At 40.8% G+C, this 18,230-nt stretch overlaps 1 protein-coding gene across 3 annotated transcripts in view; it reads right to left on the reverse strand.

The window, feature by feature from the left end:
* Nucleotides 1-9,635: 9,635 nt before the first annotated feature.
* The window catches only part of LOC134217539 (rho GTPase-activating protein 68F), a 78,933-nt gene continuing 70,338 nt past the window's right edge, over nt 9,636-18,230 (reverse strand). For all 3 annotated transcript variants that reach the window (XM_062696309.1, XM_062696308.1, XM_062696310.1), the window contains exons 6-9: nt 13,231-13,393; nt 11,705-11,859; nt 11,425-11,624; nt 9,636-11,359 (exon numbers count right to left, since the gene is read on the reverse strand). In XM_062696309.1, the coding sequence (XP_062552293.1) occupies nt 10,845-11,359; nt 11,425-11,624; nt 11,705-11,859; nt 13,231-13,393 (1,033 nt within the window). In that variant the 3' untranslated portion in view covers nt 9,636-10,844. The remainder of the gene's footprint in view (nt 11,360-11,424; nt 11,625-11,704; nt 11,860-13,230; nt 13,394-18,230) is intronic.

An 18,230-nucleotide genomic window follows, 5' to 3' on the forward strand; every position in this document is an offset into this window, starting at 1 on the left:
GGCCAGGGGGGGTGAAATAATGAGCTAGGCCTTTAACGGAGCATGTGGGGTACCTGGGCACCCTCCACAGTAATTGTCCCTTACCACGTCATGCTGGGCTCTGGCGTGGTGGACATCTTTTCCCGAGCAACTCGTGGGACCAAAATGGAAAACCAAGTCATTCCTTCAATTAGTGGTAGTAATGTAGGCGACAACCCCTTCGGAAGAAGTGGGTTGTTCAGGTCTCCGCCTAGAAGGCCAGAGGCAATAGTCGGCAGCTCGGTGCGCAGCGCCAGCGTGGGTCACTTAACCTTCTCCTCGGCTATGCCGGTAGAGATTATCGACGGCTCATGGCTTGTGGAGGCGATGAACCGCAAAAGCGATGGGCTTTCAGCTTTCGGGGTGGCGACGGAACAGCTGGACGCCATCATCGATTTTGCGTCATCGAAGCATAATATCAGTAAGGACCTCAAGAGGAGCTTGCTGAAACTTCGAAAGTCTTTGTTGGACGCCAAGCTGGAGAGGGCGGTCGGGACGGCCAAGTGTAAACCCGTGAAATCCGTGGAGTCGAGGTCTACCCAGACTGAGGCCCAAGGATTCGCGGACTCGGCAAGGTCGAATCGACCGAGGGCGTGCCAGCGAAGACGGTGGTGCCAAAGTCTACCCAGACTGAGGCTCAAGTATTCGCGGGCACGTCGGGGGTGACTGCTCCAACGAAGCAGACACAAAAACGGGGAAACAGTCTCCAGGAGATGAGCACACTGGGGGCCGCTCCAAAACGCAGAGGGTTACTACTCCGAACAAGGGTAGTGGGGCTGGGAAGCTGAACCCCGGCCAGGTACCTCCAAAACCGGGGGAGGAAGGACCTGGAAAGGTCCACCCAGGAAAGACGGTGGTAATGGGTTACGGCAGGCTGAGAGCTCTTAGCCGCACCAGACCAGGGAAATAGAGGGGGATGACGCCTCCTGGACCCTGATCAAGAACAAGAGGAAACCGAAGACGTCAAGGGCCGAAAAGAATGCCCAGGCGAATGAGGGTAGCAAGAAGTCTAGGGTAGGCGCCAATCGCTCCAGGGGCGATGCCCTAGTCATCAAAACGGACGAGGCTAAGTACTCGGACGTCTTGAAGGCGATGAGGAGTGACGTCAAGCTCGGTGAACTCGGCGCCGACGTACGTCGAATAAAAAGTACCCGGATGGGCGAGATGATCCTCGAGCTGAAGCGGGGCGTCTCGCAAATGGGCGCCGCCTACAAGAAGATGGCGGAGGAAGTCCTAGGCGAGACGGTCAAGGTGAGGGCACTCACGACGTAGGTGAATCTAAGGGTTAAAGACCTGGACGAGATCACCGAAGTAAAAGAGCTCGTCACGGCACTGCAGCGACAGTGTGAAGTGGAGACGCCCACCGCAGCCGTCCGGCTACGGAAAGGTCCGGCAGGGACGCAGGTAGCATTGGTTCGGCTATCTGCAACGGACGCCTCCAAGGTAGTCAAGTTAGGGAGCGTCAAGTTGGGATGGTCGGTGTGCCCTATGGGCATATACAAGCAACCCGAAGTTTGCTTCAAGTGCCTGAAACCGGGGCACAAGCAATGGGACTGCAAAGGCCCTGACAGAAGCAAGCTCTGCCGACGCTGCAGATTGGAGGGACATAAGGCACAATGCTGGACGAACCCTCCCACCTGACCCAGGTCCTTACAGGCCATGGTTGATTCAGACAGTATCTACACCGATTCGGGCACTCGGCCTCGCCCGAGTGTGCTTGCCACATGTGATCTCGACACTACCCTGGACAACCTAGTTCGGAGGATGTGTAAAGACGAAGTTGGCTGGAACGCCGTTTTTATCGGCTATCGTCCAAATCGTCTCGGAGCTACACAGAAGGTGGCGCGTGGACTCGAGGAATGGCTAGTTCAGGCGCAAATAAGAGGTGGTCCAATGGTTCGGAGTCGGCTTTATGGGTCATACCGGTGCCCTGTGGTCGAACTCGATCCTTTTATCGAACAAGTGGCCGCACGAAGAACAACATGGTATCGTCGCTTTCGCGGCGTCGGTCAACCGGGCGGGTTCCGAGCCCGATGACGGAAAGGGGTCCTCGTCAAGGCTGGGGCAGTCGTAGACACCGCGTCGGCAATTCCGATTACGGGGCGCTCCGTGGAAGCAGCCTCAAAAACAAACATAATATCTAACCCAACTAACATTTAATGTCAATGTAAATGTTATTTCAACTCGTCTATACGGCTTCAAGCTGAATATGTGTCCTATACATATGATCAAGAACTTCTATTCAATTCTTTTACCAGCAAATCTGGCGAATCTATTCAGACTTTACAGCATGTTACACAGGTTTTTCTCAATCTTTACTAAACCATTTAGTAATATATTTCGCTTCAATGGCGCTTATTCAGATTTTTTGAATCTGTTAAATAAGTTTTATACAGCCACTGAATTCAATTTGATTAAATATTATTTGAGAGGAGAGTAAATTTCGGGAGTTTATTCAATGTTTTTTTTTTGTGAAAACTCAAATATCAATTTTGTTGCTACCTAGATTAGAGATGTCGTAAAATCCCGATTAATCGATTAGTTACTAATCGATTACTCTTGATTCTTGTCGATTATTGAATCGATTAATCATTGTATAGTAATCGATTCAAAATTAATCGATTATCACAACGATGAATCGATTAATCGAAATAATCAATTAATTTTCGACATCCTTATGATGTCGTAAAATTCTGATTAATCGATTAGTAACTAATCGATTACTCACGATTCATCTCGATTATTGAATCGATTAATCGTTGGGTAATAATCGATTCAAAATTAACCGATTATCACAACGATGAATCGATTAATCGAAGTAATCGATTAATTTGCGACATCTCTAACCTAGATTCGAACTCCTGATCAGGGATGCCAGATATACAGACATGTCTGTATTTATACAGACTTTTGGTCTTGCATACAGACCACATGCAGATTACAAACATTATACAGACTTTTGATTGATGTTACAGACTTTTACAGACATTTATTATCTTTGGAGGAAAACCGAAGCAGAAAAACATGAAAACCTGAGAATCTCCGAGAATCTGGTAGGTGGTCCGAGATAGTGAAACCGGTCCCAGTGCCCCCAATGCCGACTCCACCCATGCGTAAACCTGTGTTCATAGTTGTGGAAATATCTGTGGCTCAACCACCGACCTTCTAAGAGCCACGGAATTGTCACCCGTTCTGGAATTGCAAACTATTTATATTCGCCGCACGCCGTAGTGTGTCGATTCCGGCCCCCCTCAGCTAGGAGAGGGATCTTGTATTCTCCAGCAGTGGATGCAGCGAACGAGCTGCAGATGACCGCCAGCGCACGGTGGCCAAAAGGCAGAATGTCAGCCTCGGCAGAGGCAGACTCGGCTGGTGTTGCGATTAACAATTCTGAGGCGACTCGAACGTTGGAATTGAAGGACCTCCTGTTGTTGGTTCGATGAGGATGAGAGAAGGTTCGAACCACGTTGTCTCTGGTCCGACAATTTGCTTTGAGTTCGCGGAAGTGCGAAAGGAATGAGAGTCTCCGATCAATGGATACTCCGAGAACCAACACAATATTTTTGTTGGAGATGGGTTAGTCACCCAACCGGCGGAATGAGGATGTATCCTCGAACGCATTTGCTGGTTGACAGAGTCAACCAAGTTCCGGACAAAAGCAAGGAGGTTGCCGGAAAATCCTCATTCTTGCCACTGTTAGAAGTCTTGATGAAGGCCTTGATAATGTTGTAGATCCGCGTGCTTGCCGTCATTGTAGGCGTTGTGCAGTACATCTTCCAGATATGCGAAGTATGTGTCCGTACCGTATTCCGGGCGGAACGCTTGTTAGCGAAAGCCGAACCTATTATCGACTTCTAATTTACAGCCGTTGATTAACAAACCTTTCCACGGCTTTGAAGACACCTCTTGTCAGAGAAATAGGCCGGTAAATTGTGACATCCCGAGAGAAAATGTTGTTTTTCTGGATGGGTAAAACGAGGCTTTTCCGCCATTCATCCGGAAAGATTCGATCAGACCATGCTTGGTTGATCAACCCCAGAACCAGACTTTGGCGGAATTGGGAAAGTTTTTGATGATGAAATAACCAACCATATCGGAACCTGATGATTTTCCATTACTCATTGAGAGGGCGAAGGCAGCTCTGAGGCGGAAAACGCAGAATTGAAATTGACGTTTTGTGAATCCGGGGAGACTCTAAAGATGGAGAGTGTCCGCTGAATCTCAGCTGGATAATCGCTAACGGAAACTAAATGAATTACAATTATTTTTATTAGGGGAAAATACCTATTCTTGGCAGTCTAAGACATTCGCCAAATTGAATGATAAAAATAATGAATAATTAGACTAAAACACAGGTATAGTTCAACTGGTATACATTTGTATGCTCTTCCTTTGATGATTGGTGTTCTCTTAATATAATATCTTTTACCACAAACTTAGTAAATTTAATATAAAGTAACAGGTCAAAGTTTCTTCTATTGGCATAGCAATTTCTATTATCAGCAATGATTTTGCTCCCTTCAGCAACTAGACATGGAAGTAGAAAACTAACAATGTATTGGTGCCAGATGCTGGTTGTTTATATCCTCTAGTAGTCAAATTCATTCATAATAATCGGCCGCACGCTCGTCTCGCTTCACTCAATTTTGGAAGAAATTTTTATTAATTATCAAAACTGGCTTAAAACAAAACAAGAATTTTATCCTTGGCATCAATTTTATGGAAAAATATATTAAGCTCTTTTAGTGGAATGTATTAAACCGTCTAAGACGAATTAAGTACTGTCCATTTAATTCCACTAGTTAATTTTCGTAATCTTTGCAGATACGTATTTCGACCACACAGTTGTGGTCGAAATACGTATCTGCAAAGATTACGAAAATTAACTAGTGGAATTAAATGGACAGTACTTAATTCGTCTTAGACGGATCAATTTTATGTCATGTGGAAGATGGGCAAAAACATTTAAACACATTGTAAAACAAATTTTACCCCTTATGCGGCCAATAAAAAACAGACGTTAATGGTAGATAGGGTACCCGTGTACCCAGATATTGACAATTTCATAACTTTTACCATTTTTAACCTATTTGAATAATGTTGGCCATTTTGGAGAAGGGAACTTACATACTTTTCGTCCGCTGCCAAGATTTACATCTTTTGTCTTTTGTGATGCCTTAGAGTCTTCACGCGTAAGCAAAAGTCTATCAACCAGTTTCAAATATGCTCTTTACGGTCCTTAGATTTGAAGGTCCTTACATGATTTTTGTTTCATCAAAATAATTATGGGGGTTGTGTACAACGACGTAAACTCTGTAAAACCAAATCTATACACATAAGATTGAGCTGGAGCCACCGCATTCGTACACTACGTTTCACAGTTGAATAATTGATAATACCCTAAAAGTAGGCAATTATTTATGGTTGAAATGCGCTATGCAGGATCGGGAATTGTTATGATTTTTTTGATGAGCTTGGAAAGTATTAAAGTTGCAAAAGGAAAACGGTTCTGTCAGCCACATAAGGCTTAAAATACTACGGTGTGGCTATCACTTTTGATATAATTCATGGTCTGAGTAAAAATCTGAATAGAAGCATTTGTATTCTAACACTTTTTTCAAAATAAATGCCAACGCCGGATATTTTGTTCGTAGTTTTGCTAAAAACAAATCACATGGAATGAATCGACTGCTTTGAGCGTGCTTACAGCGGCACACTAGGAGTTAACTTTCTGAAATCAGTATGGCGAAAGGCATCTAAGGCTCGATTTCTCAAAATTAAGCACTTTAATCGAAAAAATATTTGGTAGGCGTAGTAGCGGACACCATCCCTCATAACCGGTACCAAATAGTTTTTCATGAATTTTAATTTTGAGAAAACCAGCGTTAGATGTCTTTCGCCATACAAATTTCTGGCGGTTAACTCTTGCTGGCTATTTTGTGCATATACTATAGCGCCTGGATGTGGATGCGGCGAGTAGAAAATCAGCCACTGCCAATAATTCATTGCGCGTGGTATTTTTTTAGCGTGTGTTTGATATGCTCACAAACACATTCTCTCGCTCTATTCGAAGTGCGCTACTGTCAAAGAAAACGAACAGTCCCGATTTTATTTAGTGAAACATAGAGCAAATATTGGATAAATTTACTATTTGTGGTGATAATCAAGTGGTAATAAAGTGTAAAAAGTAGTTTACGTACCTAATTTGTCGTATCATACACGATAAAGAGAAGAAACAGGCGATCCAAAAAAGTAAGTAACAGTTTGCTTTTTGTCTGCTGCTTTCTTGGGCCATGCAATAATGGCAAGGATTTCGTGTGTGCAAATTTGTTTCGGTGATTAATTCGTCAAATCTTGCTACTTTTACACAAACAACTTATTCAAATGAAAGCCTAGACTTGAAATTGTGTGATTGAATCAAATTTATGTTCATAAATAGTGTATGTTTGCTGGAAAACGCAAATATTGTTGAGGGTGCCAACAAATGTCGCACCCTGCCAAAGCCGTATTCTACCCTATACATTTTTAATTATTTCATGGAGCGAAAACTTATTTCGAATTTCAGATTATTGAAGCCTTGATAGCCTTGAAAGCCTTGATATCAAAAATGTATGGTTTTGACACAGACAAACAGACATAACACATTGAACATTCACTCATAAAATTCATCGTCGTTCAAACACTAACGACATCTGTTGATTCCAGTTAGTTGGGCAAATCAGGAACCAGATGGCGGTAGTGAACAAACGTCAAACTAGAGCAAATCCGATGCGCGCGCCACGAGTGATCGATTGGCCAACTAATGATTATTTGAATTGACCAGTAAATCAGTGAACGATGGAAATTTGGCAAGTGTTATGTCTGTTTGTCTGTGGTTTTGAGTAATTTTCTATTTCCAGTAAACCTCCATACAGACAAATACAGACATTTTACTGAGATAAACACAGACATTTAAAAATTGTATCTGGCATCCCTGCTCCTGATCTCCTGATTCAATGGCCGCTGCTCTGTCTTCACCGTCACTTTGACATATGTAAATAACAAAGAAAATTATGGATGTGCTTCTTCGCATACCCTATAGGTTGTTTTACTAACGCTATTTTCAGATTCATGCTGTATAAACGTTAGAAAGAGGCCTACATGCTGCTTTCAGCACATAAGCTTAAAAATTATGCTTTCAGCATTATTTCAACCATTATTCAAACATCTATTAGCATGTTCTGTTGGCTAACTTTTATCCATCATCAATCCCTGAAATTGTTTTTAGGCAATATTTTCTCGACCTGTATAGATGCTACTTTGCTGCTAATCGTTTAACAGTAGCCGTCAACAGAAATATCGCTTCTAAATGGCTTGTTTTCTTACGCTATCTGCTAGCATTAAGGTGATTATACAATCAAGCCATGTGGTGAATTTCAAATTCACCACACGGTTTTCTACTTCTATTGTTAAAAGTTCAAATCTAGCTTTGTCGCTTTGTCAGTTGCTATAAGAGCAGGTGAATATCTTTGTAGCTGCATTACAGAAATCAATAGCTCATACACAGCTCCGGCAACAAAAATCAAATGTAAACATAGCGGTTTTGACGTTCCATACTGATATGCTATTAAAAGAAGCAGTAATAGGTTTACTTAAACGTTGTGTAATCTTCAAAGGTACAGAAGTTGCCTAAAAGCTTCGTTAGTTCATTTATAGCGCCATTACGCTATATTGTTAGTGCTATAACAACAGCAAAAACGTTTTCATTGTGAATGCTACTCACCGTAATATGGGAAGTTGCTAACAAGCAACTCAGTTACATACATGAGCTCTTAACCGATACGCTTTGTTGCTAATTCAGACAGAGCTGTTTTATGACTATATGAAAGCTGCATAAACGATAAAAGATTGAATATATTCGGCACACTGACTAGCTGATAGGTATTTGGGTAATAGTCGAGTTGAAGTTTAAGGGATTATTTGTGGAGGCTTTTCTTTTATTCAGCATTGGCTGCTTTTATTCAAATATTATACAGCCAAAGGCTAGAAGTTGAAGCTTTTAGCACCAAAAATGTTAGTTGGGAAGTTTCAACTTGAAGAAATGGGCGTCCGAGCGGGTTGGCGCACGGGCGTTCACAAACAAGCATCATGGGGCAACCTCGCGAAGTGAAAACAAAGGCCTCCGGCCCTAACTAGAAATGAGTGCGATGTCCTGCGAGCGAGGGCAGAAGAAGTTTGCTTTGCTGCTGATCAATATTGTTCGGATGCACGACTAACGCAACGACGACTGCAACGCCATGCGGCGGTGGGGGGCCGGTCGCGGTTTGTCGATCTTGGTGCCATCGTAAATCAATTCGTTTCGATTGAGTTGTCGAGAATATTGACCGCACGCACTTTCCCTCTTGTTGCCTCTTTGGGGAACGTGATGAGCACCGTTGCGTTTCGTTGAAAAATGCGAAAAGAACGTTGCTTCGTTCGGTTGGAGGTGGCTGCATTAATAATTCCTGATTTGTATGATCTTGCACACTCCTTTCACGGAGGATTCTCGGTTGAGTAGTGCAATTGTAAGAAAGAAAAGTGGTAAACTAAGCAAGTAGGTGAAATCGGCTCTCCTTAGCCGTGCGGTAAGATCCGCGGTTACAAAGCAAGATCATGTAAAGGGTGGCTGGATTCGATTCCCGGTCTAGTCTAGGAAATCTCAACTTCCCTGGGCATAAAGGTATCATCTTGTTATCCTCGTGATAACCTCGCAGTTAATAACTGTGAAAAAGTTAAATGAACTCTAAGCTGCGCGGCGGCAATGTCCCAGTGAGGGATGTCATGTCAATGAAGAAGAAGAAGAAGAGATGAAGCTTTATGTAGCTGATTCGTGGAATAATGGTTATTTGCGAAATCGAATCGCCGAAAAGGCCCTGTCGCAGAGAGGTCAATTTGGGGTGCACGCGGCATCATCATTCTTGATACCGGTCGTGCAGAGGGAAGTAGGCGCGAAGTCGACCTTTCCCACCTTCCGAGGACATGGGGCGTGGTATGGTCACCTGGAAAGCCGGCAATGCGTAGGCACGATACCATGGTGTTCTTCTAAAAAGCGAGTCACGATGTTCGATGCTGCAAGGACACGCAGCTAACTTCGAAGGTGCGTTGTGCACTGGCCCTCCTTTGAAGCATTACTTTCTGGTTGTACCGAAGGGACGATGGGCTTGGCGGCAATGGAAACGGTTTAGCGGGTCGGGGATGTAGTCCTGCCTCCTTCGTTTGCTGTTGGAGGTGGCCCCTAACCCCGCACTTCCTGGACAACCCAGGATGTCTGTTGAGCAGATTCCCTCTCCATTGCCTAGGAAGAACAAAAAACAGACAGACGGACAGATAGACAGTGTTTTCTGCTGCACTCAATACACATCGGTTCATTCTCATCTCTCGCACTATCTGTGGTTTCGCTTAATCCTGCTGAGCGGCACTCAGTAAGTATTAATCGTTTGTTGGTTCGCTGTTGGGTTGAGTAACATTCATTTTGCAATCGTGTGTTCGCTGATGGATTGGGGTTTTAAATCGATGTGGTTCGTGTGAGTGAGTGAGTTTTCCCATAGCTGAAGTCTCCTGGATTCTTCAAAATTGCAGGTTTGAAATAACTTCTGATATTCAAGTGAGTCAGATGATTGTATTTTTGCACCAACCCTTCCATGGGTGAGTGCGTATAAGTGTTATGATTATGTACAACGTTTCCTTCATCTACCTTCTTCTGTAATTTTTAAGTTATTCTTCCCGCCGACACGGCATGTACAAAGAAAATTGACGATAAGATTGCGCATATTTTGGAGAGACGAATCTAACTCATTCTGTGACTTTCATTTATTTTTTCTGTCTAATGGCCAAATCTCTACTCGGCCGCATGGCAATTATAATGAGCTTATGGTTGGGTAGTGGCTTCCAATGGAGTGCCGACGATAGTGCTTAAAATGGTACTACTTAGAACTTGCAAGAGCATAAAAGAACCTTACTGGTTCAATTGCGACTGTGCTTATGGTCGCATATCAGTCCCCTATCAATGGCAAATACAGCAAAAAAGGGACTGCCATGCGTTCACAGACAAAGTAGCTGCCATTCTAAATGATCTATTCGTTAAAACTGTTTAGAGATTAGTGTTTCTGTTGATAAGAATTTTATTATTGATATCTTTTGAGTCAGACTGTTACGGTATATGGGGGGTATGGATTGAATTGTGTAAATATGTCTTGGCACGCCGAAGATTTTTCACGTTTTTGCCCGAGATACACTCCAGTGAGCTGCTACTACTTTACCATTTACTCTATTAGTTATTGTGGTTAAGAAATTTGTTGCTGGAATATTTACATCTTTTCGTCTTTGGTTTCGATTCGTTTTATTGTGTTTTTTCTTTCTTATTAAACAACTTAAACAATCATTATTTCGATATAAATTATTCAGAGAATGATAACCAACAATTTATTGTTATTATAATGACTAAAATTGTGTGCAGTTTTTGCGCAACAATTGTAACATTCGCTAATTCTTTTTAAAATACGCTTTCGTGCAAATATCTACAAACTCATATCACTAAAACGCATCACACTTCTCGTATCACACTATTGTTGAAGAATGTTCTGGTTTAATTACATAATATTACATACATTTACAACGGTTGAGGTACGATAATTCGATAAACCTATTCCCTAGCAGAAAATAAAATGACTTGTGCTCACTAAACGGTAGGTACATCTTTTGAGAATCACCGATCATAAAATCAAACATTCATTACATTCACCTGGAAATGCGCATCAACCTAACGAGAAAGATTCTAACGCTAAACGTATATCTTAAATCAAACGCTGTTAATCATAACTGCCATCCTTTTTGTTGATATCCACAAAGTAGATATCATCCTGATTCTGCAGGACATAATCGATAAAGGCGTTGATGGGTCCGATCTCGTCCAGCGACATCTGGGCCTGTTTGGGCCATATCAGATTTGGCCCGAATACAATCGCCAAGTTGGACGAGGTCATTTTGTTGAAATCTTTCCGCTCCATAATCTTACCAAGAAACTCAACAATGTATTTGAACAGCTCGTAGTTCTCCTCCGGTAGCTTTTCCCGAAGAATTTGTTTGACATTTCGCGAGCGTTGCTCCTCGGTGGTCCACTCAGCGAACTGCACAATATCGTCATACAGCTCGTAGGTTAGCAGAGGCTCTTCTAGCTCTCGTAGGAACGTTTTCAGCAGGGCGGCAACGACGTGTGTGTCTTCGTTCGACAGGTTCACTTCTTCGCCTTTGTTCAGCTTCTCTCTCAGTTCCTTTATCCTGGTGTAGTTTCCAGATCGTCGGAAAATACCCTCGGTGTCGATCACTGTCAAAGTGGAGTTAAAAATTAGCGCGTTTTCAAGAGAGCGCACCATATTGAAAAAGTCTTACCGTCCGATAACGAGAGGTGATCGACGCATTTGCGCACGATGGGTGGAATGCAATTGAGGCAGGCACTGTTCTCGATAATGAACTTGAGCGATACACCGAACTGCGTCGTCCGGGAAATGTGTTCCGTCGAGCGGCTGCTCTTGAGACTAGATTTACTGCCCCGCAGATAGCGAGAACTGCTGTTGATCTTTTCATCGAATCTGTTTCGAAATTTTAAAAAAATGGAAATACTGTATGAAAAAAAAATGTTTAAATGCGTTTAACCAACGGATCAACTTACTCTCTAACTGTGTCCGGCACTTTAAGCGTATTCAATCCTAATGACTGTTTCAGTTCATCCAAGCTCGAAGTGTAGATGAGTTTACTCTTGAACTTTTCGCTGATGACTGGTTTGAAGAAGAACCACACCATTTTGATAAAAGTTGTTGGGTGCACCTGAAATTAGCAAAGAATGATAAATATTAAAGGTAATGTTAAAAAAAAATGTATTCTGAAGTGTTGAATTTAACTACGCTTAAAAACAGTCTAAATTAACTTAAAAAAATGTATTCTGAATAGATTAAACGCACGTTTAGTTATATCTATTACACGTTCAGAAAAGCATATCGGGGACAAAATATTGCATGGTGGACACTGCCGCCAACTACAAGTTTTGTCAGCTGCCATTACATGAATATGTCTATTGACCCTATTGACCAACCTCTTTTTTTTTTAGCAGTTAATTGCTAGAAACTCAGCTAGCACTCCATTTACAAACTAAATGTTGCAGACATTCATATTTTCTTCTTCGTAACCACTTTCCCTTCCATGGGACTCGAAACCACGACCCTCAGTTTAATGTCCAAGTCGGGTGGTTTAATCCCCGGAATATACGCTATTACCATTGATTGAACTGCTTTTCAACTTAATATTTTATTAGCATTTCCTCAGTTATTAGTTGAAAGCTTTTCTGTGCCAGCCATGAGTATATATCTTATATGGCAAGTACAATGGATACACTATGCCCATGGAGTCGAGATTGTTCCCCACCCGAAAACATCCTAGACCGGGCCGAGAATCGAACTCGCCTCAAGTTATGTATTGATTTTAACAGAGTCTGGCCGCTTTTATATCTGAACTACATCCGTGATATGCTTCAAACATAAATATTGACAAGAAAAATAAAATAATTGACTACTTCCATTTTTTTCCAGAATTCTTCCCAGTGATGGCTGTGTATATGTAGACTAGACTAGAATAACATCAGGAGGTACCTCATGTAATGCAAACCCATCAAGGGGTACCACTCAAAGAAAAGGTTGAGAACCGCTATCTTATACTATAAGGATGCCAAGCCAAGATATTGAAATCTCATTCATAACAACAACTCGACTTTGGTTGCGGTTGCGAGTAAACATTACATAAAATAACGAATCGACAACATCTCGTAATGTTTACAATTGGTGCAGCGACTTTTGTTCGAAAACAAACTTTAAATAATGAAAGGATAAAGTCGAACTCGGCCGAATACTCTTTAAAAGAATCCTATGGTTTTCTATCTTTTAACTTTTTAATATAATTGAAGAAAGTGTTGCATTTACAATAATTCTAGCATGAGGTAAATAACTACGTATATCATACTACGCCTAATAGCATAGCATAACATAGCATGAACATCCGCACAAATCGTAGATGGAGTTGCAGCGATAAACTTATCCATGATTTGAATATAAACCTTTTTTCTTGAACGTAGAATGGTTTTCATAACTTCCAATAGAAAATCCAAAGCAAAAGTTTGAAAGTAATATAATTCATAATTGTACTTACCACGTATAGCTTTTTCAAATTTTTCTTAAAACTACGATCCAGTTCTTTATACGAGTTCCACAAAAACTGCAACGATGGTTTACTGTTATCCTTCATGCCCTGATGGAAATAAGCGATGATGTAGTCGTTCTGGACAAACTCTTCCATTGATTTAATGATGAAACTGTAGTGAGAAAAAAAACACGCGCACGTTATAATAATTGTGATCGAGTGCATATCTAAAGAAATAGTTCATTCACACCTAAGACATATCTTCTTCTTTTTATCACTAACGGAAGAGAAATCGGGCAGCACACTTTTTGAACGTTTTTCCACGTTGAGCAGAGCAATCAGGTACACTGAATCACAATTTATATTTGGGATGCTTATTAATCGACAGTCATCGTCTTTAAACATTTGTCACATAACACAGCGGCGATACAATATTTCTTAACTCGGAGCGCACGCGATAGTCCAATTTAAGTAGATCACGCTTGAATTTGCGATCTTGTCGGTAGCTCTTCCCGTTCGATTCTGACTGGCTAACGACCCGCCGCCGAGATTTGTGCTACCTCTCGGTGGGAGATCGGAAAAGCGAATTGGGAAAAGGGAAAATAAAACATACGCGGCGAACCTATACAACACTACGCAACAAGTCCGTCTCGTGGCGGACCCGCGGTTCATAGATCATAGACGGTTTCCTAAAGCGAAGCGAAGATCATTAGTTGGGAAAATAAACTGCATCGAGTAGGCAGGTATTAATGCGCAAGACGAAGTGTGGATGGAGGAAAACCGTTTCGATCAGACAACCTACGCAGAGGAGATGAGCGACAACGACCAGTGAAAAGAAAACAGACGGAAAACCTACCCCTTGCTTCGAGCGGGTGTTTGATGACAGCAACATCATTATAGAAGGTAATATAATCGCGTAGAAGATGGTCTGGGTGGAGATGATCAGATTAGCAAAAAAAAAAAAAACAGATCTGGTCAAGGCACTTGAATAGCAACTTAGATGCTCATTTGAAAGAAATGGGTCCTAAAAGCCATATAAATAATTATCAGAAAGTTCGTTTCTTTTATCACGGTTGAACCTAGAAATAAATTGGTCGATTTGCGAGATTTTGCATACGTTCAATGGGAATTGGGCTCCTTAGTGTTTATATAAGGAAAACGACAGACATTTTCCATAGAATAGTTTTAAAATTTCGACAATGCAAAAGGTTTATTTCTTCTCCTAAAAGTATCCTAGATTAATTGCAATTATGTAGTTTTCTTCAGTAGTATCAATTCAAGACCGACTAATTCAATATTAACGAAATTTAGGAAAAACTTAGTATCCAAGTTCAGTATTGTACATCCCTAGGATAACCACATGCAGTCGCGAAGAGTGACCATTAGCTCCCAACTCGTGACGGATATCTCACTCTGCTTGCTTTGGGTTTCATCAGGATACAGAGACGTAAACGTTGAAACACGAGCAGAAATTTGTCCACACATTGATGGCGATCGGCGATGCGTGGGAAGAGCGTCATCAGGTTGAACCCAGAGTGCACCTCACACTCTACCCGAGCAGGAAGAATTAACTAATCGATGCTTTTAGCTTTATCATTGTCTTGTTTATATTTCTATTTGTATTACCCCTGAAATTTACCTCTTATAAGAAACATCATCCACATTATTTGAATTTCAATAAAAAATATTAGTACACATTACAATTGCACGAATTGTAAAACACTCTTTCCACACAAATTGAATAGTGAGCGGAAAATACTAAGGTTATCTTCCTCACTCGGGATCAGACATACCTACATGTTCTTAACGATTCAGTGGAGTCTAATTGGTACGTTGCCCGAACATGTTCGCACAAAGTAGGTGCAAGTGATTACGAAATGAACAGTCGTTTATTTGTATGTGGTTGAAGTTATAGAAAGTGGCATAATGGCATAATTGTTGATTGAAATAACATCCTTCTGTTATTTTTGAATTTGGGTTATGGGAAACTTGTTAAGAACTTGAGAAAAAGGAATTCTGCTTGCGTGTGACATAAAGTATGAAAGCAAAATTATTCAAAATTGACTTCAATCACTGGTTGTCTTTATAACCATCGTTAGATAAATCGTTTGTAAAACATATATTTACCCGATATAACAAATATTAAAAGATATTAGTAAAAGTGAATACAGAAATTCAAGCTTACTTCATTACTCTGACTATGTACTAAATAGCCAAACACACTTTATATCGTGTTTACTATCATAATAAATTATAAAAAAAAAGGTCGATAGCTTTCCTTGTACAAGCTTGCTGTATGCGCATCCCACATTTAACTTACCTATTAACATCAACCTTTCCTTAAGGAAACCGACGCGTTTATTTTAATTCGATTGCGCAAGTGATCTGATCGGTGTGATCTTCTTTTCTCGGCGAAGTTGATCGCTGGTCGTTGGAAAAACAGATCCAACAAGCGGGTGCGAGATAAATGACGATCACTATTCCTGCTGAATGATGTTACATTTACAGTGATTGACAAAATAGTGAACCCAGTAGAGACGATTTTCGGTACAAAATCGACAGCCTCACCTAAACAATTTTTTTATAACGAACATTATAACACTCAATTGAGTTATATAACGCTTGTTATATGACCTCTTTGGGAGATATTCAGAGTGGATCACACTTTGGTCAATTAGAATAGTTATTTTGCGGATTGGGGACTTCGAACCATTCGAAAGCAGGTTCCACAATCGGAGATCTTATATAGCAAAGCGGAATTTGATATTGGAGAATCTATTTGATGGGTTTTTATTTCCTGAAGCTGACAATGTGGTTAATACACATCGTCCGGCATAATATTACGCATAAAATGCGCCAAACCCAAGAATCGCGTCACCCACTGTATAGCCGTAGATCAGTTGGCGAATTAAAAGAAAATCGAGACACGGTGAACGAGAAAAGACTACCAAGTTGTGCGTTGCTTTTCCGAGGAAGTTTGGTTTTTTCCTGCTAAACACATCAGGCAGCGTGTGAACTTTGTGTGTGCTCTTAAAATTGGCACGCTTTGCGCTGTCAGTTAATCTTCGACGACCGGGAGACACTTCGTGGAAAATCAGTAGACTCACTGTTGCCACGGTTTTCCTCGTATTTATGGGTATCTGATGGGAAGCGCGAAGCGAAGAAAACGGGGTCAAGATTCACTGAGGACATCTGCTTTTCGCCGTTGTAGTAGCAGCACGCGTACGAGGCAAAGTCGCTGACTTTGAGTAAACATATAAACATTGTGTGCACTTTTTTTTTTTGGGAATAAGACCATTTCTCACAAGCTGGGGAATACCCGTGTTTGTAAGTACAGCTAATTATAAGAAATCGAATTAAACATGATCTAATGGAAAATGCGATACGATTTGTAACGATCATATTCTTCAGAATATTCAAATTAGCTTCAGCGAAAGAAATGGGAGAACGGTGTTATTGCTTTGAAATAACAATTACAAATTGGTCGGCGTTCTGGAAGACTCGTAAATAGAAGACGAAAAATTATTCAAATCTATTGATGTGTTTATTAGGTATTGAGGTATTGAGAATTTTATATGGTGTTGAGGAATGTTTGATACGGTTTTTGAATAACTAGAACTGCTACCTATGAAAGTGTGCATAACTTGGGTGATTTTTCAATGGCACTTGGTGCGGATTAGAAGAAAGCAGAGCCCAGACCTCGACCTTGCGGCAAGATTTTTGCCTAGTACTGGCAGTGATATACTCACATTTGAAAAAAATGTATTTAAAAAAAGTTAGGATCATCACAGTTGGACCAAATGTGTAAAACATATGTTGTAATCTATCAAAAGTTGTTTTTTGGAGTAATCCTATAGCCTTTCGGTACAACTTTGTTGTACAAGAAAGGCAAAAATGTAACAGATATGAATTAATTGGGAAAAAAGGGAACCTTGGGCTACTGAACTTGGAGAATGAACGTAAATAATTTTGAGAATTTCGGTTTCCATAAGTATAAAAGAATCAGACCATTCTATAGAATCAACAAAAGTTGAGCTGATTAGTCAAACTCTGGAATCTTCAGAACTTAAATAACCTGAAGGATCTGAAGTATGTAGAATATCAAGTACACTTGTATGATTAAATAAAAACATCTGAAGATATTCTGAAAAGTTAGGCTCATTACAACGATTTGAGTCATGAGGATCTGAGTCAGCTCCAGAATCTGGAAAACATGGGATATCAGAAAATGTGTAAAATTTAGAGTGTCCTAAAATCTGCAAAATCAGGAATATGGTTGAACCCTTGAAAATTTAAAAAGGCATTTCCACCGTCTCCATTAATGGTTTTTCAAATTGAACAATCACATAATACCATGTTCGCACTACGGCAGGAAGAACGGTCTGTAGTCTGATATTGAACTATACCATAAAACGTTATAGAGCATCAGTCATAAACTAAAATACTTACGCCGTAATCGAATACTTACGATTATTGGATTGTAGACATTGGTCGCATGTTCATATATATATTTAATTTTTTACTAATTAGCATTAGTACAAGCCAAGACTATTGTATGAGAGTAGCATCACCTTCATCCGTTACCACAGATATTGTTTTGGGATGAATCTCTATCTCTTAGATGGAAGCAATGCACTCTCCAATAGTCGAGATCTGTCCTGGCCACGTCCTTGCGAAAGCTGAGGAAGGGGAAGGATGGTTAGTTGGACACCTATTTAAGAAAGATGCAGAGCGAGAAATTTCAAAAACCAATAGGTTTGCAAATTCAATCATCTCCTTGTTTTACTGATGTAGAATAATGTTTATTTTTTAAACATTCAAATTGTTAGAATTCATGAAAATAGTCTGTGAAATTTTCACAAGACAGTGTATAACGAGTTTCCAGTGTATAGTATGCTTCCAGAGGCATTCTTGGAGAATCTTTCAACAACCTTTTTGGAAAGTCTTCCAGAGGAATTCCAAAACAAGCTCCCGAAAGAATTAATGGAGGAACTTCCGAAGGGATTCCT

The sequence above is a fragment of the Armigeres subalbatus genome, chromosome 2 (genome assembly GCF_024139115.2).
Source record: "Armigeres subalbatus isolate Guangzhou_Male chromosome 2, GZ_Asu_2, whole genome shotgun sequence".
Classification (NCBI taxonomy): Eukaryota; Metazoa; Arthropoda; class Insecta; order Diptera; family Culicidae; genus Armigeres; species Armigeres subalbatus.